The sequence below is a fragment of the Trifolium pratense genome, linkage group LG6 (genome assembly GCF_020283565.1).
Source record: "Trifolium pratense cultivar HEN17-A07 linkage group LG6, ARS_RC_1.1, whole genome shotgun sequence".
Lineage (NCBI taxonomy): Eukaryota > Viridiplantae > Streptophyta > Magnoliopsida > Fabales > Fabaceae > Trifolium > Trifolium pratense.
In genome coordinates, this window is record NC_060064.1 from 40,054,468 (window position 1) to 40,079,609 (window position 25,142).

Genomic DNA, 25,142 nt, shown 5'->3' on the forward strand with positions numbered 1-25,142 from the left:
CAGTGAGAGCATAAGATACCAAGTGAACATGAAGGAGAAATAATAACCGCACGAATATTTTAAAAAGGAAATAGTTCACGTTGCACAAAACCAGTTTTTATAACATAATGAAAATTCCTTTCTAATAGCTCATAATGCAACTTAAAAACATTTTAAAGATCAAATTATATTTTTCTTTCTCGCTCATAAACATATATACCACATTATCTCTTCGTTGTGGCGAACGGATATACCACATTATCTCTTCGTTGTGGCGAACGGATATATATACCACATTATCTCTTCGTTGTGGCGAACGGATACCACATTATCTCTTCGTTGTGGAGAACGGATACACACTTAAAATATACTATGAACACTTCGTTCATAGGCTGCATTCTCTCTTCGTTGCAGCGAACGGCAAACTTTGTATCACATATAAAGCTTTCAAATAAACTTTAAAATTATTTCCGTACTAAAAATAAATTTACAGTATTATAACAACTTGCTTAAAGCCACTAACTTTTGCTATTTTTACAAAACTAAAACCAAATCTTTAAAATAAATACATTTGTGAAATTACTCTTGATTGAAATGAGCTTTTCTTCTTAAAAAGTTGTTTCTCCCATAAAAATAACTTAGAAAACTAGTCACAAGGTAAATTATCTACTCACAACTATGAAGAGGCAACTCCGTTCCTAGCAACGCCTTCCGGAACGGCCACCGGAGCAACTTCCACCGAATCTGAATATCAAACAAGAATTTCAGCACTTAAAGAAACTTATTTGAGACCACAATAATGGTAAATACAAGAATTGGACAAAACCCCCCAATTTGTTAGACTTAGGGTTTAAAAGGGTCCATGAAAATTTAAGATTTAAACTATCTATACTACATTTCACTACTTAGCCCAGCTAAATATCATCTCTAAATTTCATAAATCATAGATTTTTACCTCAAGGAACACCAAATATCAAACTCTCCATGAATGGGTATTTTCACTTCTCACTCAATATTCTTTCCAAGCTTGAGTTCATAACAAGTAGAACATATGATAGAATTTAGGGGAAAGGTTGTAAGAAAATGAAGAAAGATAGAATGGATAGATGAGAGGTGAGGGAGACGAGGATAGGAACAGAGAGGAGAAATAAGGAAAGCTCTAGACTTGTGTGTGTTGTGATTGTCTTTTTGGTAAAAAAATATAAGATAAAGATGAAGGAGGATATATATTGTCCCGTAAAAAATCTGCCCACCTATTCTTTATTATTTTTTTTTTCCCACTATTATTTTATCATTATCATTATAATAATAATTATTAGAAAAAATATAATACTACTCACCAAAAAAAAAAAAAAAAAGAAAAAAATATAATACCAGCCATTTCAATAGTGGTCCACCATATAATTTTAACCGTTTGATCATTTTGTCAAAATCTAAACCGAATCTTGTAAAGTCTAGTATCTAATACTGAACCACCAACACCTAACTTTCTCCTTTTTTTTCATCTTCCCTATTCATCTTCATCATTCATCATCCAGAGGAAACAAAAAAGGGTCTTGCTAACCCGGGGCACTCTTAAACATTACACTAAAAGAAACTTTTTATTCAAAAAATTAAACACTACAATTTTCAATGCGTTGACTTTACGTATTTTCATAAAAATTCTATAAAAAACTTACTATTTAAGGGCTTAAAGGTGCTCCGAAACACTATTTAGCATTTGTCAACAAAAAAACCTAGAATCCAAACTCAAAAATAAAATTCAAACAACCTAGAAATCCAGATCTTCAACGATAATTACAAAAATAAAAATCAAAACTCATATATCTTCATAAACTTCAACCATAAAATTCAAAAATAAATAAAAATTCATGAAAATAAAAATCAAGATTTTCAACCATAAACTTCAACCATAAACAGAATCGGGTAAAAATGTTTTGGGTTTATCAGTTGGAGTTGAAAAGATTCTTTTTGATGGTAGATTCAGATACCCTTTTGGGAGAATTAGTTGTTTTTGTGAGTCGGGGAAGTGTTGGGTTGGGAGATGGGTGGTTTTGACTTTTGAGAGAAGAGAAAATGATTGTAGGAAATCAAGATTTGGGATGAGAGAGAGAGAGAGAGGAACGAGAAAGTTAATGGAAGTTCTGAACAACCTGTGCTGTGTGACTAGTGACTACTGCTTTGCAAAAAAAAAACACAAAAAAGATAGCACAAACCAATACAAAACATACACGCAACGCAAACACACAAAACATAAACAAATACAAAAACAGAAACAAAAGTTACCCAAATTCCAAAACCCAGCTACAAAAACAGCAACAACAACTCAAAATTCAATTCTTTTCTTTATCTATCACCGGTGCTTCGGCGCTAAGGAACTCTCTCACTCACACAAAAACAATTTAAAAAATCCTAAAAACAAACAATAGTTGCTTTGGTTCTGTTGCTATGTCGTGAAATCTTGATTTTTTTTGTTTCAACCAATTCATCAAACAAGATCAACCCCATTTCATCTCTCATGTCCAAACACCCAAATTCAACTTCAAGTTAGAATCTTTCCCTTTCTTTCTCACTGGGTACCTCAATTTTTCAATGGCTTGTCCTTCAAATTCAATCACCTACAATGGTACCCTTTGTGCTTGCTTACCAGGGCATGTTCTTGATGCTGTGGAAAAGAGTTGCAACCTATTTGATGCTAATTCAAACATCACAACAGATTCTGGGGTTGACTTCTATGCTCTTAAACTCCCAGAGACACTTCCTGGATTTGATACCATCAAGAAATTTACACAGTCACAAGCTGTGTTCTTGGAGGCTACATTTGTTATGCTTCTCTCTTGGCTTCTATTTTGCTTTTTTCTTAGGTTTATGAGCCTTGGTGATGGTCGTGGTGTGTGGTTTAAACTTAGGTGGATTGTTAGTCGATTGGATATTTGCTTTGCTACAAGGCATTGTTTGGTTAGTAGTACTTCGTTTTGTTTTCATTTGATTTCATGAGTCTTGATGATGTTCAGCTTCATGCCATTCATTCACAATTCAACTTCGTTCATAAATTTGTATATATATATTTTGCCTGAAGAGTTGTTTTTTGCATATAAATTTGGCCTGTATATATATATTTTTTTACAGTAAGAGTCATTTTCAGTATTGACTATGTAGTTTGAATTTGTTATGGTTACAATCTGAAATTCGCCTTTTCTTCTAAACTGCTTCAATGATACAACTTCTTGCAGCTGTTCTTGAATCAGCATTACAATATATGCATACTCTTGTAGGTTTGATTGTCACTGTTGCTTTAGAAACTTAACCGAAGTCAATATTACAACAGAACTGGAAAGGGCATACCTTGAATACAGATCAAGATTATAAGCTATTATCCTTTTCAATCCATTCTGTTTACCAGAAGCACATGAAGCAATATGTATATTATTGTCAGTTGTCAACTATATGTATGGAAAATACTTTATGGAGTGCCATTTTATTTTCTTGTAGGATGATCAGAAAGTAGTAACCAAACGCAAAACTGAACTTGGTGGAGCTTTCTCCATAGCAAGTTGGATACTTTTCATTGGTTTATTTGCCGCGTGAGTTTCTGATGCCTTACCATATGCGTCAAATTCGATTCGTCAAAAACTAATTTGTTGACAACTTTACAATTTCCATCAGGTTGCTATACCAGATCATATCAAAGAGATCAATTGAGGTTCATAATGTACGAGCAACAAGTGCACCAGAGTTAACCTCGTTTCTCAATGACATGGAGTTCAATATAACAACCGTATCAAGTATGAGCTGTGCAAATCTACGTGCTCTCGGTAATTTAGTTACTGGAAATCCGGGTTTTTTTGACGAAAGAGTTGTTTCTCTGTCAACTTTAGCAAACTACTCATGTCACAATTCCAGCAAGGGACCAACCATAGCAATCAAGTGTAAAGGTTGCAAGCTCATATCCGATAACATGTACATTTCATGGCAATTTGTTGATCTCCCAAATAATCCTGCCACTGCTGTTGGTTATGAATTCAATCTCGCTGCAATGGATAGTGCTAAAAAGCATGTCAGTTTTGTAAATGGAACACTAAAGAATGGAAGTGCTTTTGATGATAGGCCAGTTACATTCAGAGGGAGGCAATCAAATATTTTAAAATTCAATCTGTTTCCCCGAATATACCATAATTTACACGATCTAAAGCTCATTCAGCCTTTGTTTCATGAGTTCCTTCCTGGTTCAGTTTTTCGCGATACAAATCAACTTCGAACGTCCCTTGAAAATTCTGTTGACGGACTAGTCAACACCACATTGTATATCAATTTTCTTTCTGCTTATGTTGTGGAGGTTGACAACGAGAGTATTTTGGGTCCTGGTAAGTGTCTTTCTATATCTTTGTATATGCAAGCTATCTTCTGCAATTTTTCTAATATGTTATATCCCAAATTTAGTTAGTTCTTAAATTCCTTTCTCTCTGTAATCCTCAATGTTTGTTTTTCTCATGTTACTTTGTTGTTTGCTTCAGCCTTTAGCTATTTTCTTCCATGTTATGCATTATGTCAACTGCTTTACCATCAAGTTCAACCATGAACGACCAAGTCCTTCCATGCTATATATTAGTTTCTAAAATGAGATTTCCTTATGTTTACATTCTGCATTACAAAATTACTGGCTTTTCAAACTAACAAACTATTTTGTACTAGTTTAGGTAGGTCTGATCGAAATTAAAAGATTACAGACAAGATCACTTGCAATAGTTAAATAAGGTTAACCAATTGAGCCAAGAGTTTTTGTCTTAAAAGTTTGTCATATATTAACTGCTTTGGAGAAATATTAGAATTGAAAATAAACTGTGTCTAACTCAACTCCAAAAGCTAGCTAGAAGAGGAGAGATTTTGATCGTAGATCACACCATTGTGGGATAATAGAGACACCGCATTATCTTCATTACCTGTTTGCTTGAATATCCAGTTTTTGTGCACACTGTTGATAATTTCACCATTATTTTATCTGCAGTGAGCTTCCTTGCAGACCTCGGTGGCCTGTATTGCATTAGCATAGGCATTTTTTTCTATCTATTGATACAGGTATACTTCCTTTCTCGATAATATTCAATTAGAATTCCTCAATTAATCAAAGTACTGTGCGATGTTTCAATCAATAGGAGTTGATATTTTCATGTTGTGTAAAAAGTCTGTGACACAGTCCTATATATTATTCCTTTATATTATACAGCTCACATTATTATTTTCTTGTGAGACTGCACATTCTTCTCTATATTCTAACAATTCATCACAAATGTTTGATTGCTTATAGCCTGATTGAGTCATTAGCTCTTTGCATTAGTATATTCAATATCGTCCTCACCTTGTTTTACAATTCTAGTGTGAGTACAGGGTAAAGAAGCTCAGAAACGAGGATAGTGTTTTGCGGTCAATTAGAAACCGGCGTAAAGCTCAAGATAATTGGGACAAAGTAATTTCTTTGTTGCCATCTCAAAACATCTTGCATATTTCACATTAATTTCCTTATTCTCAATAAAGGCTTTTTTTATTTGTTGGTTATATGACCAAAATTTATGCTTTTAACCAGTTGAGGAAATATGTAAAGTACACATATGGCTTTCCTACAATGGATGACGACAACTATAATAAATCTAAAACGGAACCTTGTTGCAACGGGTTTATGTTGCATTCTATTCATGGTAGTGGTTCCTCACGTAAGCAAAGGCAGAAGGGCAAACCAAGTTCTATAAATTTGTACAAGAAAACGAGTTTACCTGCCAACAAGGTAAAGCTGTCACTATATATTTGTTAGTTTTCTAGTTCACCATTTCTAATGTCACCCGCGCATGGGAAGATGTGATGTTGGTGTTACTCATAAGTGTCTAAACATATCTTTTTTTTATTGCTTATATTCGAGACCGGAGCAGTTAGTATGATTTGTTTGTAGCTAGTTGTTTTACTATAATGTATGGTTGTTGCCAAGCTTTTTTTAATAATTAATTTGAATGTTTTCTTCCAGTCATTTAGCAGCATACCGCTTCAATCTATGAATGATTCAAATATGGAGCAGAGTGTTGGTTCAAGCAAAGATTTCCTACCATCTCAATCTCAAAAATCATCTATTATTGATGATAACTTTATTCCTCCTCCACCTTCACTAGGTATGTTCATATCAATTACTAATAGATTTATTGAGCAGCATGCTAATTAGGTGATACTGAAATCAATCTCATTTCATGATAGATAAGTTTTGTTGAATGTTACTTTGCTCAGCTTCAAAAGTGAAACGGAGATATTAGATCCACTATCTCCCCATCATAAATGTCTTTATTGGCTTCATATTTTGTGTTGATATAATGCTAATGAACTTTGGTTTTGCTACTCTATTGTTACATAGTGATTTTGCTACTCTATTGTTACATAGTGATTTTGCTACCTCTCATACCTATAGCTTGAATACAAATTTAATGCAGAATGCAAGGGTAGTTCTGAAATGGACATGGCTGATATTCAAAAGAATCTCAAAAATTTATACGAGTATAACATGATGTTAAGGGACAGATTATTAGCTGCGCAGTCTTCGCTCCAATCTTCCTCATCTAATCACTCTTCTCAAATAAAAAACAATGGAACTTAGCATAGGTATCTTCACAGCAAACAGCAGTCCTTGATGCACGAGCATCAGACCGTCCCATTAATTTTTACAAGCATGGACGTAGTAGATTTACAATGGAAGTTAATTCTTGATTGAAAACTTACCAAAGGGAATTAATGATTGTAAATCTTTTTGCAATTTGAAAGTGGGAGAATATGCAGGACGGACCTCTTCAAAACCACAGTATTCGTTACCAATTATTTTTCTGCATTGAAAGCTGTTGTGCATGTACAGAGAAGCATGCTGATCAACATTTTGGTTTCATCTGGTATTCTTTGATGATTGTTGTTGTCATATTCTTTGTCGCTCTTCTGATCAACATCTTGTATAGCCAGTGCTAGTGCTGTATTTTGTGTAAAGGAAAGTAGTTCTGAACATGTTTTTGCATTAGTGTTCGTCAAACATTGTATGCTCGACTATTTGTTTGTTAAATGTAGTTTTACTCGACATTTATGTTCGTTAGGTCTGATTTACCTAACAAATGGTCATATAGTTGTTTTTTGAACGATGGTCAAGTGTAGTTTACTTGGCACTTATGTTCGTTAAGCGTTGTATGCCCGACGATTAGTTGCTTAAACTTGATGTATCGAAATGAATTTGTCATTGTGTGTTCGACGATCAGGTAATTATATGTTCGACGACTAGTTGCTTGAAGGTAATGTGTCGATTTTATGTGTGTTCTGACGTTCTATCTTCTGAGTGTAAATATACTTTGCAGAAGAAAAAAAAAACGGCATACTTTTTTTTTTTACATAAAGATTCTTGGCTTAAATATAGTTTTGTTGGTTCACTTATTTTCAATTTTTTGAAGTTTTGGTCCCTCTTTTTTAAACACCAACATTTTGGTCCCCTATTTTATTTTATTTTGACTTTTGGTCCCCCACCCCATTTTGAGATCAATTTAAATGATGTGACCAAATCATTTATGATGTGGCATATGCTATGTAGATACAACTGCATATATGGCATTATTATTTATTTTAATGAAAAAAATCATATTATAAAAAATGTTTATTAAAATAGATTAAAATATGTTATATTATTATCTCAATTGATTAACAAAAATAATTAATTGATATTTTAATCAACGGATGTTTTAAGTGAATCTTTTTACAAAAATAATTAAGATGTGAGGCTTAAGATTATGGTCCAAATTTGTTTACATTTTATACAGGTTTGATTTAGTTATTCATTATCAATCATAATTAGTATTTAATTATTATCATTATTATTTTAGGATTTGTATAAAGTCTATAGAGTCAATCACCTTAATTGTTGGTGATATTTGTTCCTTAATTTACTCCAATTAGGTTACTATACTTGTGTATATATACACCTCTTGTAAACCCTTAAAAGTAATGCAATATACAACTTTATTCATTCCTTTATATGGTATTAGTTGGTAACGTTCCAGCCCTACCCTGTTAACACTTTGCCGTCACACTTTGCCTCCCATGGCTTCCGATGGCTCTCGCTCCATAGCTAACCCCTATGAACCCTCCAAACCCTTTTCGTGTATCACCCTCAGCGGTGTCACCAAGCTTCTCCCTACCAATTACCTCAATTGGAAACTCCAGGTAGAAGCCTTCCTTGATGGTTTTGATCTCCTCAAATACACTGATGGATCGTTCCCTGCGCCGACAGCAACGATCACCACCACCGCAACGCCTCCGGTAACATCACCAAACCCTGCTTTTCAAACATGGCGTCGCCAGGATCGCCTCATCTATGGTGCCATCCTCACCACTCTTTCCGACGAGGTGGCCTCCTTGGTGTCCCAGACGAAGACCTCGCACGACCTCTGGGAGCTTCTCAAGAACACCTATGCCAAAGCCTCCCGCAGTCATCTTAAACAACTCAAGGAACGTCTTCGGATGGCCTCGAAAGGTACTCAATCCATCACGACCTACATGCACTCTCTGAAGCAAACCGCTGATCTCCTCGCCTCTCTCGGATCTGCTGTCTCCGTCGAGGACATGACCGACCATGTCTTGCGCGGCCTTGATGACGGTTTCCGAGCAGTCATTGATGGGGTCAACGCAAGGGACACTCCAATCACCTTTGATGATCTCCTCGAAAAGCTCCTCATCCAGGAACTCTCTCTTGCTGCTGCTCAACGCCAATCACCTGCTCCTGTTACTGCGCTGCACGCTCAGGCAAGGTCGACCAACAACAAGCCTCGACCAAGTCAGGCACCTGCACCGACCAACCAACGCCCAGGTGATCGCAAACCATTCCTTGGTCGATGTCAATGGTGCAACATCAAGGGACACGTCCTCGCTGACTGCCAACTCTTTCGGACCCAACACCCCAGCGTCCCCGCACCTCCTCGTTCTTCTCCGAGCACCACTGGCCAGGCCCAGGCCCACACCGCTACTGCTGGCACATCCTCGCCTGGTTTTCTGCTCGACAGTGGAGCAACACATCATGTGACCAACGACCTTACAAATCTGGCACTTCACCATCCATACACTGGCCCCGACTCCCTCTTCATGGGGAATGGTTCAGGTTTAAACATCTCTCACTCTGGAACACTTTTAATTAATGATTTATCCTTGTCTAATGCTCTTTATGTTCCCTCCATGAAACAACAAATCATTTCTGTTTCTCAACTCACCAAACAAACTAACTCTGCCGTTGTTTTCTTACCAAACTCTTTTTATGTCATGAACTTGCAGACACGCCAAACAACCCATAAAGGCTCTTGTGTGAATGGACTTTATCTGTTGCCCACGACCTCACCTTCCGCCCACACCGTCCAAGTGGAATCCTCTGCTTCCTGGCATCACAAGCTTGGACACCCTTCAACTTCCATCTTTAAATTTATTCAACATCATTTTTCTTTAGGTTCAAATAAATTTCCGCAATCAGATTGTAATTCATGCCAAATTAATAAAAGTCATAAACTTCCTTTTCATGAATCTACGCTTACATCTACTTATCCATTAGAAATAATTTTTTCTGATGTATGGACTTCCCCTGTTTTATCTATTGATGGTCTTCGTTACTATTGTTTGTTTGTTGATCATTATACTCGCTATATATGGCTATATCCCATGAAACTAAAATCTGATGTGCAATCTATTTTTCCCAAATTTAAAACACTAGTTGAAAACTTCTACAAACACAAAATAAAAGTCCTATACACTGACAATGGTGGCGAATACATTGGTCTTCGTTCCTTTCTAAGTACTCATGGCATAAGTCACCACACCACTCCCCCTCATACACCCGAACACAATGGCATCTCTGAACGGCGGAATCGGCACATTGCCGAAACCGGTCTCTCCCTCCTTCACCACGCTGGCCTTCCCCTCACCTACTGGCCTCACGGCATGACCACTGCAACCTACCTCATTAACCGTCTCCCTACCCCAATCCTCGGGCACCAATCACCTTACTCTAAACTCATCCACATTAGTCCGGATTATCATAAATTAAAATGTTTTGGATGTTTGTGTTTTCCCTGGATTAAACCTTATGCTAACCATAAACTTGCTCCAAAGTCTACTATGTGTGTTTTTGTAGGTTACTCAGCTGATCAACATGCATATCTATGCCTCGATCCTTCAACTGGACGGATTTACACCTCTCGCCATGTCAAGTTCGTCGAAACTGAATTCCCCTTCCGTTCACTGGTGGCCCAACCGATCACGTCCACGACCTCACAGACTGGTCCACTCCAACTGCCCGTCTTGCCGACCATCGCTCCACCTACTGCGAGCACCGATCCCACATCCCCGGATATCTCACTTGTTGAGCCTCCCTCCCCGTCTGGCATTTCCTCCCCGACCACATCCCAATCCTCGTCCTCAAATACAACGAGCAATGAAACGACCAGTAATGACCCCTCTTCCTCCCTACAGCCAACATTGCTCCCACAACCACAAACGACCTCTCCCCCCACAACGACCACTGAACCCCATGGCGGTGGGGTAATCACCCGGTCCAAAAACAACATCGTCAAACCCATCCACAAACTCAACCTCCATGTCCGTCCCTCATCCCCGATGGAACCTAGTACTATTACCCAAGCCCTTCGTGATCCGGACTGGCGTTCCGCCATGTTGGCTGAATTTGATGCCCTACATCGCAACAACACCTGGGAACTCGTTGGTCGTTCCTCTGCTCAAAATTTGGTTGGTTGTAAGTGGGTCTCAAGCGCCTACTTCGCTATCTGGCCGGCTCTTGCGACAAAGGCATTTTCATCTCCGCGACTGCTCCCCTGACCTTTCATGCGTACTCAGATGCGGACTGGGCGGGTGACAAAGATGATTACATTTCTACCACTGGTTACCTGCTCTATCTTGGCGACACCCCCATCTCTTGGAGTTCCCGCAAGCAACGCTCGGTTGCTCGATCATCTACTGAAGCTGAGTATAAAGCCTTGGCCGACACGGCCAGTGAACTCCTTTGGGTACTCTCTTTGTTCACTGAACTTGGTCACACTCCTACAGCTGGTCCTGTCATCTACTGCGACAATCTTGGTGCTACACATCTGAGTGCTAATCCTGTCTTCCACTCCAGAATGAAGCACATAGCCTTAGCTTATCACTTTGTCCGTGAAAACGTTCAACGTGGCCGTTTTCGTGTTTCCTTCGTCTCTACCAACGACCAGCTTGCTGACATTCTCACCAAGCCTCTGCTTCGCCCTCGGTTCGAGTTTCTACTATCCAAGTTGCATCTTTCTTCCAGGTCGCCCAACTTGCGGGAGGATATCAATCATAATTAGTATTTAATTATTATCATTATTATTTTAGGATTTGTATAAAGTCTATAGAGTCAATCACCTTAATTGTTGGAGATATTTGTTCCTTAATTTACTCCAATTAGGTTACTATACTTGTGTATATATACACCTCTTGTAAACCCTTAAAAGTAATGCAATATACAACTTTATTCATTCCTTTATATTCATACAGTAAGAAATTACTATCTATAGTGGGATCAAATCCCTCTTGAAGTTTTAATTTAAATTTTACAAAAATAATTAAGGAGTGAGATTTAAGATTATGGTCGCAATTATGTCAAAAAAAAAAAAAAAGATTATGGTCGCAATTGCTTTATTTTTTTTACATGAACTTGATTTAGTTTTCCACACCACGGGACCTATAATTTTTGTGGTACCATAATTTTTATCATAATTTATTTCAATAAATTTAGGTTAAATTACACCCACCTCCCCTAAAAGTTTTTTTTGGACTAAACCCCCAAGTCTTCTTAAATAACACGAATACGTCCTCTAACTAGACACTAACCTCCCGTATTTTGTTACCAAACTAACAAACACGTCCCTTATATTTAACGGAGCTAGTGTTCTCTGTTAACTCTCTTCCCTGCACTCACACACTCTCACTCTCAATTAGATTTATTCAAATGTAAAGAATACAGAATTGGACCTTTGTTAGTTGTTTTAATTTAGCAATATTGTTGTAGACAAATTTATGGTCTTTCTGATACATGTCTGAATATGATTTATGTATTTATGAGTCAACTGAGTTGTCTTTACTTAACTGTATTCAATTTAGTTAGTGTCTGATATTCCTTATATTCGCAGTAGTGGAAAAAACACTTGTTAAGTCGGTTAAAAATGACTTCTTAAGTCAGTTTCGAACCTGACTTAATAGTTGCACACATAAGAAGTTTTAAGATGTTAAGACAGTTTTTGACCCGACTTAAGAAACACTTGTTAGGTCGGTTAAAAATGACTTCTTAAGTCAGCTCCAAACCTGACTTAATAGTTGCAGACATAAGAAAGTTTCGAGATGTTAAGTCGGTTTTTGACCTGACTTAAAAACATTTTCTTTAAATCGGTTACTATTTACCCGACCGACCTAATAAGTTTTTTTTTTTCTTTTCTGCTTATATGCAGAAATTCTGTTTTGTATACCAACCAGAATTCAAAAGTTACATATACCAAAATTTTATAAATAGCAACAATCAAAACATAACTATAGAACGATATATAATTTCAAACCAAATTAACATAATATAGTATTGTGTGAACAAAATTGAGCAACAATTGTCAAGGACAACTGCATTAGCAGGGTCAAAGAAACTCAAAAAATAATAGATACAAAAAAGCTCATCCTAATCCTTAGCACTAAATCATGCAAAGCCTATGAAAGAAGCATGTCTTCTTTATTACAGCTCCATAAACATACCCACTGCCAACATTTGAATTTGCCATGCTGCTCCCAATCCAGCTCTTTCCGGACGTGAACTCACCTCACGTACCTGAAATTATAAGAACTTAGTAGACCGTATATTCATTAATTTTTCTCCTACATAATTTCTTCTGGACAACAGAAAATGAATACTTTTATACAAGCCTCCTCACTCAAGATCACTTTAGGATTGATTCATAGACAATGCACAAACCCATTATACCCTGTGTAACCATTGATTTTAACAATGCAGAAAAGCTATTAAATACTGGATCATAAAAGCTTTCCTTGTTAACAAATGCTATCAACAAATCTCAATGCTATAAAAGAAATTTAAAAAACTAATCACAATGCAATCAACAAATGATCTGAGATTGTGAGTTTCAGTTCTGATACACACACACACACACACACACACACACACACACACACACACACACACACACACTCACACATGCAATATATTGAGAATAGAGAAATAATTAAAATACCTTATCAAGAGTAGCTTGATTTGCCCTAGACTTATCAGCGTATCATGGGATTCCGGCGTATAGTGTCGAGTGTCTTTTACTATCACATCCTACCATGGAGACCTGCAAAACCTTTTCTATCTCCGAAACTAAAATAAATCTATCGTTTCTAGCTTCTAGGGTGCAAGATTGTGAGACATCTTTTATATTATAAGCTTGTATACAGAAGCAAACTCTAAACCCTAATTTGTTTTCCCTATTTTCCCTCCATTTTTATCTTGCAATTTTTATTAAAAAATAATACAATTTTGTCTTGACAAGGATTCGAACTTGCAAGCCTTCAGTGCAAGGCAATATTTACAACCACTATGGCAAGTATACCAATTGTGATAAAAATTATGTGCAATAATTGATAAGCACCATCAATTTTAAAAGTATATCATATCAAAATTATTGTTGACTATATTATTCATCACAAAATATTTTTATGTCTTTCCTGATCAATGATTTTTTTCTACCGAATCATAGATTTAGAGAATAATTATCATGTGAGATTTGAAAAGTTATTATCAAACTAAATTACGCTAAATCATTTTTGTTTTGCAATACAACCAAACACAACCATAGACTTGTCACTAATCACATCACATTCATTATTTATGATCAATTGATACAATATGCACTAGCAGATATTGAGATGATGTTACGTAGTTGTGAGAAGAGTTTAAAAGATTATCCTCCAATGCCTAGAGCAGCCACATCATTAGTTCCTGATATACAAAATCTTTTATATTATAAGCTTGTATACACAAGCAAACTCTAATCCCTAATTTGTTTTCCCTATTTTCCCTCCATTTTATCTTGCAATTTTTATTAAAAAATAATACAATTTTGTCTTGACAAGGATTCGAACCCGCAAGCCTTCAGTGCAAGGCAATATTTCCAACCATTATGGCAAGTATACCAATTGTGATTAAAATTATGTGCAATAATTGATAAGCACCATCAATTTTAAAAGTATATCATATCAAAATTATTGTTGACTATATTATTCATCACGAAATATTTTTATGTCTTTCCTGATCATTGATTTTTTTTCAACCGGATCATAGATTTAGAGAATAATTATCATGTGAGATTTGAAAAGTTATTATCAAACTAAATTATGCTAAATCAATTTTTTTTTGGCAATACAACCAAACACAACCATAGTCATGTCACTAATCACATTCATTATTTTAATTTTAACATTGCAGATTTAATATTAACCGATGATCAATTGATTCAATATGCACTAGCAGATATTGAGATGATGTTACGTAGTTGTGGGAAGAATTTAAAAGATTATCCTTCAATGCCTAGAGCAGCCACATCATTAGTTCCTGATATACAAAATAGTTTAATACACGACGAATTGAATTATAACAGACAATCATTAGCTGAGGAACATGTTAGATTGATGTCAACTATGACTTCAGAGCAACGTAAAGTATATGATACAATCACGACAAGAGTTATCGAAAACAAACCTGGTGTGTTTTTTCTTTATGGTTATGGAGGTACAGGAAAGACATTTATCTGGAGGGTCATGTCAGCCGCATTACGCTCAAAAGGTGAGATAGTTTTAACAGTTTCCTCAAGTGGGAACGCTGCATTGCTTATACCTGGCGGTAGAACAGCACAATCAAGGTTTTTTATTCCTCTAAATGTTGACGAGTTTTCAACATGTACCATAGTTCATAAAAGCCCTTTGGCGCTATTAATACAAAAAGCAAAGCTCATTATATGGGATGAAGCACCAATGATGCACAAACACTATTTCAAAGTTGTTGATCGAACTTTAAAAGATATTCTCAAGTCTGTTGATGGAAAAAATAAACACATTCCCTTCGGTGGAAAAGTTGTTGTTTTCGGCGGAGATTTTAGACAAATTCTACCAATAATACCCAGAGGTACAAGGCCAGAAGTTGTTCATGCTACTATTAATTCTTCGGTTCTTTGGGATTTTTGTGAAGTTTTAACATTGAGTAAAAACATGAGACTTCTCGGTGGTGCTTCGAGTGCAGACGTTGAACAAAGAAGATTGTTTTCTGAATGGGTTTTGGGTGTTGGCGATGGAGAAATTGGAGATGACAACGACGATGATTTAGAACTTGACATTCATCAGATTTATTGATTCCTAATTCAGGTGATCCTCTTGCTTCTATCGTTGAAAGCACTTATCCCCAACTTTTACAAAACATGAACGATATAACGTATTTCCAAAATAGAGCTATACTAGCTCCTAAAAATTCAATAGTCGACACAATAAATGATTATATGTTGGATTTAATTCCTGGTGAAGAAAAAACATATTTGAGTTATGATACTCCACTCACACAAAATGTAGACGGTAAAACAGTGGATGATGTTCATACTCTCGAATTTTTTAACACAATTTCTACGTCGAGACTTCCAAATCACAAGTTGAGACTTAACATTGGAGTTTGAGTTATGCTATTAAGGAATTTGAATAAAAAATTAGGATTATGCAATGGAACAAGACTTATTATTACGAGATTGAGAAAACGTGCTCTTGAAGGAAAAATTATTTCATGAAGTAATATTGGTGATCATATTTTCATACCTAGATTTTCTCTGACACCATCTGACGTGAGAATTCCTTTTAAATTTAAACGGAGACAATTTTCTATAATGATTTCTTTTGCGATGACTATTAATAAGAGTCAGAGACAATCTTTAAAGCATGTTGGGATATATCTTCCGTCGCCAGTGTTTTCACATGGTCAGTTGTATGTTGCAATTTCAAGAGTTACTTCTAGAAAAGGATTAAAAATATTGATCATTGATGACGACAGTGAAGACACAACTAAGACTTCGAATGTGGTCCATAAGGAAGTCTTCCGTAATATAACATAATTTTCTTTGTATGAATATTTATCCAAAATTATTGTTGAACTATCGTTTAATATTACTCAACTTTTTTCATATATCTTTCATTATTGGAATTATCATATCTTATTTAATCATTATATATTTTACGGCTAATCAGACCCGTGCACCGCACAGGTCGATGTTCTAGTTTATAGAGAAGATTGGAGTATATACCTAAAATGATCAAATCTAATCCAAGTCTAGTATAAATAAAATGCATATGTACCGAATCAATTTCTGCAATGTCTGCAACAAATCTTTTAAAACTCTTGTAGAATGACTTGTGAATGTATCAATCTGGTGGAGTAGGTCAATTCTCTGTAAACAAAATAATCAAACTGACATTTTTGCCTTTAGGGGTAATTCGGTTTTTACGAACTAATTTTTTTTTTTGTGCTAAAAAATTTTGGTTAATAAAAACTGAAATTTTCCTTTCGAGTAAATTGTCACTTTGGTCCCTGAAAGTGACACTCGCTGTCATAATAGTCCCTGAATCATCAAAAAACAATTTAAGATCCCTTAAAGTGACTTCCGTTAGTCAGAATAGTCCCCGACGTTAGTTTGCGTCAAAGAACCGTTTGGTAGTGCTGATGTGGCCGTTTTGTTGACTTTATTGACCAATACGTGTCATTTCTTTTTCAAAATTGATGACACGTAGGCAGGGATCAAATTGAAGGTAAAAAAAAAAAATCAAAAAGGTAGATAACCGTTGAGAGACTAAATTGGCTAAAATAGAAAATAACCCCCAAATATAAAACCCTAAATCAATCTTCATTTCTTCCTCTTCTCATCTCCATCTTCTTCCTCTTCTCATCTCCATCTTCTTCCTCTCTCATCTCCATAACCATTTTCGATTAGTTGAAAGATGAAAGGAGTTCCACCAATTTCACAGCAAAGAGAAGTTTCAACTACCCAAATTGGAAGTCAATCATCATCCTCACGTTTTGATCGGAGGCCTGACTGTTTTTGTGAGAGAAAGACAGTGATGCTTAGAGCAAAAACATTGAAGAATCCAGGGAGACAATTCTACACATGCCCACTAAACAAAGTATGTCATTTTTGTGGTTGTGTGTAATTTATGTTTGTTTACAATTTTGTGCTTGTGTAATTACTATGTAATATATTTGATTTTGATTTGTTATATATGGCTAATGTTAAAGTAGCGCTCACACTTCTTCACCATGGCTTCTAAGTCTAATTTGTTGAGGAAATCAACTTCAAGTCCTTCACACACACACATTTGACCTCGAATGTACTGCAAGTCGGTGCTTCCAAACTTGATGAAATCTCCACCATGGTGGAAGATCAGTGTTAACTCAGTTTCAGTTTCCATCCTAAAAATGATAGCAAAACAATAATTTAAAAACACATTCAAATACATTACATTTTTATGAAACCCTAAAAAAATTCCTAATCTTAAAATACAACTATAGAATATAACTAAACATCCACAAATACACTTCTACAACATCATTAAACAAAAAGAAACACAAGTATGAAAAAAGCCCTAAAATAGCAACATTGTTAACAACCACATAGACACTAACACACTGTAAACTTGAAAAATGTGTTTTTGAGGAAACAACAACAAAAAAACTTAAGAAACCACCAAACCCAACACAAGAACACCATTCTTAAGGACACAAAAGTGACGAAAAATAGAAAAGATTGACGAAAAACTTTACCTTGTTTTGCCGAAATCGTAGGCTTGCTCGATGATGATGAACAAACCGATGAACTTAATAACCAGTAACAATGGAGGAAGGGTGATTGATGAAGAAGATGAGTGATAGTTTGCTTTGTCACTTTGAGGAAGGAACAGTGAAAATGAGAGGAGATAGAGAGATGAAACCAAATAGAACTATCTACTGTCAAAAAAAAAAAAACCATTCATCTACCTTTTTTGATTTTTTTTACCATCAATTTGGACCCTGCCTATGTGGCATCAATTTTTAAAAAGTAATGACAGGTATTGGTCAACAAAGTCAACAAAATGACCACATCAGCACTACCAAACGGTTCTTTGATGCAAACTAACGTCGGGGACTATTCTGACTAACGGAAGTTACTTTCAGGGATCTTAAATTATTTTTTGATGATTCAGGGACTAGTATGACAACGAGTGCCACTTTCGGGGACCAAAGTGGCAGTTTACTCTTTTGTTTTCCCCTCATCTTTGCATCGTTGTTTCGTCTGCGTCATGGACTCTTCTCCTCTTCCTCTCCGTCATGCCGCTATGAGTAATAGCTTCGTCACCGTCGACCCAGTTTTTGACCTTAACCTGAAATTGAATTGTGTAATAAAAAGATCTCATAAATTAGGTAGAAATCTAAAATTAGGTAGAAATTTAAAATCGGAAATTTGAAATTGGAAGGGGTTATTGCAGGATTTGGACTTGGGAGCTCCCTTCGTCATCGCGTTTGACATCGTCAGAGGCGGACGTAGTTACAAAGAAGAGTAGCAGCAACAGTGCCGACAGAAAGAAACGTTGGACAAAATGTATTTTTCATGTTTAACAATTTCGGTTTGTAGATTGGGTTTTACTTTACAAAAAGATTTGACGGCACAACTTGTTCCACGTCTACCTTTTATTCACGTGTCTATATATATATATATATACATATATTAATTTCATAGTATCGCTTGATTTTGAACTCATTCTAATATTGTTTTTAATTTAAAAAAGTTAGGGATAATTCCGCTAAGTTTGGATTTGTTTTCTGTTTTGTTTTTTCTTCTTTCTTTTTTGCTTTGTTCTTTTTGTTTTTTATTTTTTAGTTGGGTAAGGTTTGACACCCCCACTTTGTATATTTTCTGCATTTTTTTATTTATATATAAAACATATGAGCAAAGACATAAAATTAGTGTTACTAGATGGTTGGAAGGAAATAAAATTTGAAGAAAGGAAAATACATAAACCGAAAAATAAAGTTAGACTAAGATTTAATTTAAATTTATTTATCGGCTTCCGTATTTTTCTTTCTATTTTTTTTCCTTCCAACCAAATGAGATGTTAGTTTCCCTAAAAAACTATACTTTCTAGAATTATTTCAATTTTTTGAAATATAAAATAATTGCTTTATTAGCTTAATTCGTAGGTGCTAGGAATACCCTTGAAATTTTTGGACATCCCTCACTTTGTTATAGAATCATGTATCCTCATGACTTCACTCTTCTATATTAAGTTGAAAAATCACTACTACAAATTTAACTTATTACTAAGGATTTTTTATATATGTGGAAGAGATACCAAATGTCAAAACGAATATGTGAAAACTTATTAATAAGGATTTTACATTTGTGGAAGAGATACACGGTGACAATCATGTGATTAATATTATTGTGAAAAGTCTTCAAGAAATTTTTTTTTATTTGAATGAAAATTATAAGTCTGGAAGGAGTAACATTTGCTTGGGTACAAGTGTTTCGACACAAAATATAGAAATACACATAAATCAAAAATAAAATTAAAAAAATAAAATTATGGCATCAAATTATATTACTTTAATTATTTTTATTTTTATATTTATGTTTTTTTGGTGCGTGCCCAGCAAATCATATTTATGACGGTCCCTATTAAAGAATTTGTCGTCTGGAAGTAAGTGAAAAAGAAAAACACGCGAGATATCTCTCTCACACTTGGTTGTCGCGAACAACCCTAGATCGTCATCTCTCTCTCTCTCTCTCTCTCTCTCTCTCTCTCTCTCACTGATGAATCGCGAATTTGAACCCTAGCCTCCAATCCCTTTCACTGAATCACAAATTAGTTTCCAATTGAACCAATTAGTTTTGTGATTTAGGAAAATCCATCTCTTTTCTCCTCCCTCATGTAGCTTGAAGCAAAGCCACTCTGCACCTAAATTCCTTTCCCTACTGTCGTAGATGTTTCTTCACCAACGGTTAGTTTATTTCTCTTCATTCAATCTTTCAGTTATGCCTTTAACTATGAAAATCCCAATTTCTATTTAGAAACCCTAACTTTCTTCAATGTTAGAAATCCCAAATTTACTATTTTGTATCTTGCTAGTTTTTAAATTTAGTTTTTTTCTTAGTTTGTATTTTAAATTAAAAAAAAAAAAAAAGACTTGGTTTTGAGTTAGATTAATTTTATGTGTTGTCCTTGAATATTGGCCTATGATTCTATTTTGTTTTTCTGGTTATTAGCTTCATAGCGGCATAAGATTGGAATTTTAGAATTCTATTTAGGGTCCATTTGGTTCGAGGTAGATGGAGGGGAGCGGGGTAATCTTGACAAAAAAAAAAAATATATCTTTTTATTAAATCATTTTTTTTTTTAAAAAAAAAAGTTTTTTATTCTTGAATGTGTTTTTTGAATTTAATATTAAATTTTTAGTTTCAAAAGGGAACTGGTGAAAAGTGAAGTTGATTTAGAATAAGTTTTGTGAAATTGAAAGTTAATTTAAGTACTGTTGTTTATTCACATAAATGTTTAGGTCCTTATAATGAGGGTAGAAACAATTTATAGTTACTTGGAGTTGTGAGATTTTGATATCTATGTTAAGTACTCAATGTGGATTCTGGCTTTTAAGTTAAATTAGAGGAAAGAATGCGCAAGTTAATATTAGCCCTCTTTGAAACTGTTCTGTCTCTCATATGTTGTTTTCTGCACCGCACTCTTACTCTTACTTTAGTGTGACTGATAGTTAGATCTGAAATGAATTTGAAATATCCATTTGGTTCCTAACTGCAATTGTTTGAATCTCATGTGTGAGCGAACCTTATGAATTATGATGACGAGTTGACGACATTTCGATCTCGATCTCTCTCACTCACTATCGTCATCTCTTTCTCTCTCTCTCTCTCTCCCTCACTGGTGGTCTCAAATTCGTTCACTCACTATTGTCAAATTTTTAAGAAAGATATTTTCAAATCCATCCACCTGTTAGAGTTTACAATTAAAGTGGGAGTGAGTGGTTTTTATCTCACACCTGAATACAAATACAAATATAAACCAGCTGTCGAGTCCCGTTTATTTTGTTTAACTGTTATATTGGAAATCTTATCTTTTAAATTTTGATTGAGGATTTGAATCAAATCTGAACTCAAGATATCATGATTCAGGATTAATGGAACATGTTTTTTAGTTATAGTTCAAAATGAGGATCAGGTGGAGATTTCATTCAAGAGAATGTGGGATCATTCTCTTGAGGGAAAGCTTGTCCCCTTAAACATTGACAAAAGGTAATTGGTCCATTTCAGATTCATTCTGCTCCGTGGTTCATCAGGCTTCTACTCTTATGGAATTTATGAGCATTTACATGGATGGCCAGATTTTGATATGAGTGAAACAAGGATCACTTTCAAGCTTAGAAAAGACAAGTAATCTGCTTTTTTCTTTTCCTTTTTATAAATTGTGTGTGTCTATGTGTGTGTGTGTGTGGCTGGGTGTGTTTGTCAGAGAGAGAGAGAGGTTGGGACTGTTCAAATCGGAGGAGATCAATTTAAAGCCTCTGCAAGTGGTAACTTTTCTCTTGAAAACCTCTTAAACTTATAGTGTATATAATTGAATTTTTTGGAATATGACAAGTAATAGGTTTTGTGCAGGTTGTATCTTATTACTTATATAATATAATGTCATGAGTTTGCTAGTGCTATTTTTTCCTTGCCACTTTTTTGTTTTCTTGTCGTCAATCATAATGTTTTTAAGCAGGTGGTTCAAACATGGTTAAAGTTCTGGCCATTGAAGCATGATTTCAATGAAAATATATATGCACATGGACTGCTTGTTAAATTGATACAAAGGTGATTAAGTGTACTTAATTCTTCTTTGTGAAATATGGATTTATTTGAATCAATATATTTTCTTGTATGCGTAATAGTATATTTTCTTAATAGATTTTATCTGGACCTAACCGCCTGGGAACTGAGGAAGCTATTATTGTGATGATTGACTTCATGGAAAAGCACGGTGGAATGGGAATTGGAACTGAGGAAGCATCAAGCGCAACTATACCTTCCTCTATGTAATGGATAAATAGATTCTAGGGACGAAACCGATAGAATCAATTCTCAAAGTAGGAATTCTAATGAATTGAATAGAATTCGGTACAAATGAGATTATGCAAACATAAATGAGAGAGTTTTGAGAGAAGATAATTTTTCATTCATTCATTCATTGATTTTCAAAGTGAGGCACAATGTCTTTAAATACAAATACAACCCTAAAGGATAAAAATGTAAAATGACATAGAATAAACTATTATTTAAAATAAACTATTAATCTAATATTATTTCCTGTTACAATACCCTCCCCTTCAAACATCCTTGTCCTCAAGGATGAACAATCACAAGTGCCATGTTTACGAGGCAAATCTTTCCATTTGATTAGAATTTTAGCATCTCGAACATTCCCCCAGTTGATCATCTTTTTGTGAAAAATAGCCACACAAGTAAACCCGTAAAAAACTAGCTGAGACCGCCTTGGTGAATAGTGTGCAGCAACCACAAATATAGGTGTTGTGAATAGCTTCAGAGCAAGATGCCAATAAATAGAAAACACCATTCTTTTTCCATTAGCCAAGGTAGTATATGTTGGATGACAATTGCAACAGCATACATTAAGAACAGAGCATTGTTAGAAGCTTGTTATCTGATTAATCACATGTAAGTTCAATATGTGGTTTACCAATAAACCAAGAACAAATGCAACCAACTCTCCAACCTTTACAAAACCAATTTTAGAACTACACCTCATGCTTACATAACACTTTATAGCTAAAAGGTAAACTCCAGATGTTAATTTGAACACATTTCCATGAATTGAGTTGTTCATCATCTTCCAAACAATGTCCAAAGAAATCAAGACATACACCAATTCTATTTCAGCAAGATTAGAATACTCAATTTTGCAACTCATCAGAGCAAAATAAGAAGCCAAGGAAACACAATTCAGTAGAGCTATCTCAACTATGATGGCACCATGAGTTTTATTAGAGTCTTCCAAAACCAATATGTCCCTGGCAGTAAAAACTAGATTGAAAGTATGTAGTCTATTGGTTAAATCTTGGCTAGTCAAACTCCCATCATCAACTATTAGGCACTCAACACTAGAAACATAGAACATAAATGGGAAGTAGAAACAGACTATGCTACATTTTTGCAACAAGAGTAGAAAAAGCAAGTCAACTACATGTATTGCTTCCATTAGCAGGGTTAACGTGATGTTACCTTCATCCACAAGGAGTGAATAAATTTGTTCACTTGAATCTCTCAGTTTCCGACAACAAGAGAATGAAAAGAGAATTGTGAATGACAAACCTTTCATCTCCAGAAGAAACGATTGCACTTCCCTTTGACACATTTCATTGACAACCATAAATCTATTTTGGAAACTGATAATCCTCGGTACCCATGGCCATCCCGAAGCTGGTCCAGTAGGCTGCTCTACCGTTGGTGACTCAACTGTTGCTGTAGCTTTTTGTGATTGAATCCAACAAAAACCATGTGCATTAGACTTCGGAACTATCGCTCCACCAGGATCGAAATATTTATATCTGTTGACATCTTTTAGCCGTCGCACCATAACTTGAACAGATGCTGTTTTATTTGCTTGTTGTTGGTTCTGCGATGTGGGTTTCAACCTCTTTATGGGCATTTGATCAAACACTTGGAGGGTAGGTTGTAGCAAACTAGAGGCATCAATACTTGGGTTTGCAGTGAAACCCTCCTTGAGTGACTGCGTCAGAACAATATTACGACCATTTAAGAAAGAGGAGTTGTGTTCAATATTCTTCATCTCCACGTTGGTCTCGAAATTTGAATCTCCGACTACTTCTTGTTCAACATGTGTCTTCTTTTTGTCGTCCTTGTCAGACAACATCGAATTAGAGAATTCTGGAATTGAATTTGTGAGGGATGGAGATTTTGGTGGAATTGTTGTGGTTGAACTGGGCGTTTTCTGAATTTGCTCTCGTTCATGAACATTTGTGTTGTGATTGAATGTGTCTATACCTTATGGTTTTGGAAGAAGTATGGTTGGGGTTGCAGTGTGGCAGTCAAGCTTCAATTCAGGAGCTTCATCTTTGTGTACCATGCCATCAAATTTACTGAAATCAATCTGTTGCTGCGTGAAACTTTCACATTCTTTTTCAACTTCTTCTTCATCCATCATTACTATCTGAATATTTTTATGATGCCACAATTGATGTTCAAAATTAAAAGGTTTATCACATATGAAACATAAACCCATTTCCATCTTGTCTTCCACATCAAGTGCATTCAAAACTTTCACCAATTTGTGTTTGGCAGTCATGATGCGCGCACCAAATCGAAGGCTCTAGATACCAATTGTAATGGATAAATAGATTCTAGGGACGAAACCGATAGAATCAATTCTCAAAGTAGGAATTCTAATGAATTGAATAGAATTCGGTACAAATGAGATTATGCAAACATAAATGAGAGAGTTTTGAGAGAAGATAATTTTTCATTCATTCATTCATTGATTTTCAAAGTGAGGCACAATGCCTTTAAATACAAATACAACCCTAAAGGATAAAAATGTAAAATGACATAGAATAAACTATTATTTAAAATAAACTATTAATCTAATATTATTTCACACTCTAGTTATTAGGCTTCAAATTGGAACTGAAGGAGGTGCATGATTTATTGCTATTAAATTGAATAGTAAAATATACAACATTTGTGTTAAAAAAATAAAAAATACAACATTTGTACATACAAATATAAATACTAGGCAATAATTTTTGTTTTCTTGAAAATTTACAATAGTTTACATATAAATAGGCAACATGGGATTGGATGCTGGCTGGCATGTGGGTTCCAATAAAAAGCAGAATTTTTTTTTTTAAAAAAAAGTGAAGATTTTACATCTGTGGAAAGTTTTGGCAGATGTGAAAAGCGATGATTTTACATCCGTGGAAGTCTCTAAATATATTTTCCACACCTTGATGAGACATG

At 35.2% G+C, this 25,142-nt stretch overlaps 2 protein-coding genes, 2 long non-coding RNA genes and 1 pseudogene across 6 annotated transcripts; 3 read left to right on the forward strand and 2 right to left on the reverse strand.

The window, feature by feature from the left end:
• Positions 1-2,139: 2,139 nt before the first annotated feature.
• Positions 2,140-7,090, forward strand: LOC123888652. The gene is made up of 8 exons (XM_045937766.1): positions 2,140-2,937; positions 3,472-3,563; positions 3,646-4,343; positions 4,985-5,055; positions 5,354-5,443; positions 5,561-5,758; positions 5,993-6,134; positions 6,447-7,090. Exons 1-8 carry the CDS (start codon positions 2,572-2,574, stop codon positions 6,608-6,610), a joined length of 1,821 nt encoding a protein of 606 aa, XP_045793722.1. The 5' UTR covers positions 2,140-2,571; the 3' UTR covers positions 6,611-7,090.
• A 5,507-nt stretch (positions 7,091-12,597) lies between these two features.
• On the reverse strand, positions 12,598-13,459 carry LOC123889006. Its single transcript, XR_006802414.1, has 2 exons — positions 13,287-13,459; positions 12,598-12,865 (listed from the first exon to the last, which is right to left on the reverse strand). It is a non-coding gene; the product is annotated as an uncharacterized LOC123889006 (long non-coding RNA).
• Positions 13,460-14,559: 1,100 nt separating this feature from the next.
• Positions 14,560-16,245, forward strand: LOC123889004 (annotated as a pseudogene).
• A 3,511-nt stretch (positions 16,246-19,756) lies between these two features.
• LOC123889005 lies at positions 19,757-24,878 on the forward strand. 2 transcript variants are annotated; one of them, XR_006802413.1, is made up of 5 exons: positions 19,790-20,098; positions 21,420-21,679; positions 21,871-21,962; positions 22,056-22,183; positions 24,789-24,878. It is a non-coding gene; the product is annotated as an uncharacterized LOC123889005 (long non-coding RNA). The 2 variants fall into 2 exon arrangements; XR_006802412.1 differs by having other exon boundaries at positions 19,757-20,098; positions 21,420-21,962.
• LOC123889003 lies at positions 22,362-24,628 on the reverse strand. 2 transcript variants are annotated; one of them, XM_045938177.1, is made up of 2 exons: positions 22,767-24,628; positions 22,362-22,702 (listed from the first exon to the last, which is right to left on the reverse strand). In XM_045938177.1, exon 1 carries the CDS (start codon positions 24,037-24,039, stop codon positions 22,795-22,797), a length of 1,245 nt encoding a protein of 414 aa, XP_045794133.1. In that variant the 5' UTR covers positions 24,040-24,628; the 3' UTR covers positions 22,362-22,702; positions 22,767-22,794. The 2 variants fall into 2 exon arrangements, with proteins under 2 accessions (XP_045794133.1, XP_045794132.1); XM_045938176.1 differs by having other exon boundaries at positions 22,362-22,699; positions 22,764-24,628.
• Positions 24,879-25,142: the final 264 nt, after the last annotated feature.

Bases quoted from the DNA above. Each gene is read 5' to 3' on its own strand.
- LOC123888652 (XM_045937766.1), top strand. From the start codon at position 2,572: ATGGCTTGTCCTTCAAATTCAATCACCTACAATGGTACCCTTTGTGCT. The intron at 4,344-4,984 runs GTAAGTGTCTTT...TTTTATCTGCAG, and splicing joins CGAGAGTATTTTGGGTCCTG to TGAGCTTCCTTGCAGACCTC. The intron at 5,056-5,353 runs GTATACTTCCTT...TTACAATTCTAG, and splicing joins TTTTCTATCTATTGATACAG to TGTGAGTACAGGGTAAAGAA.
- LOC123889003 (XM_045938177.1), bottom strand. From the start codon at position 24,039: ATGTTGTCTGACAAGGACGACAAAAAGAAGACACATGTTGAACAAGAA.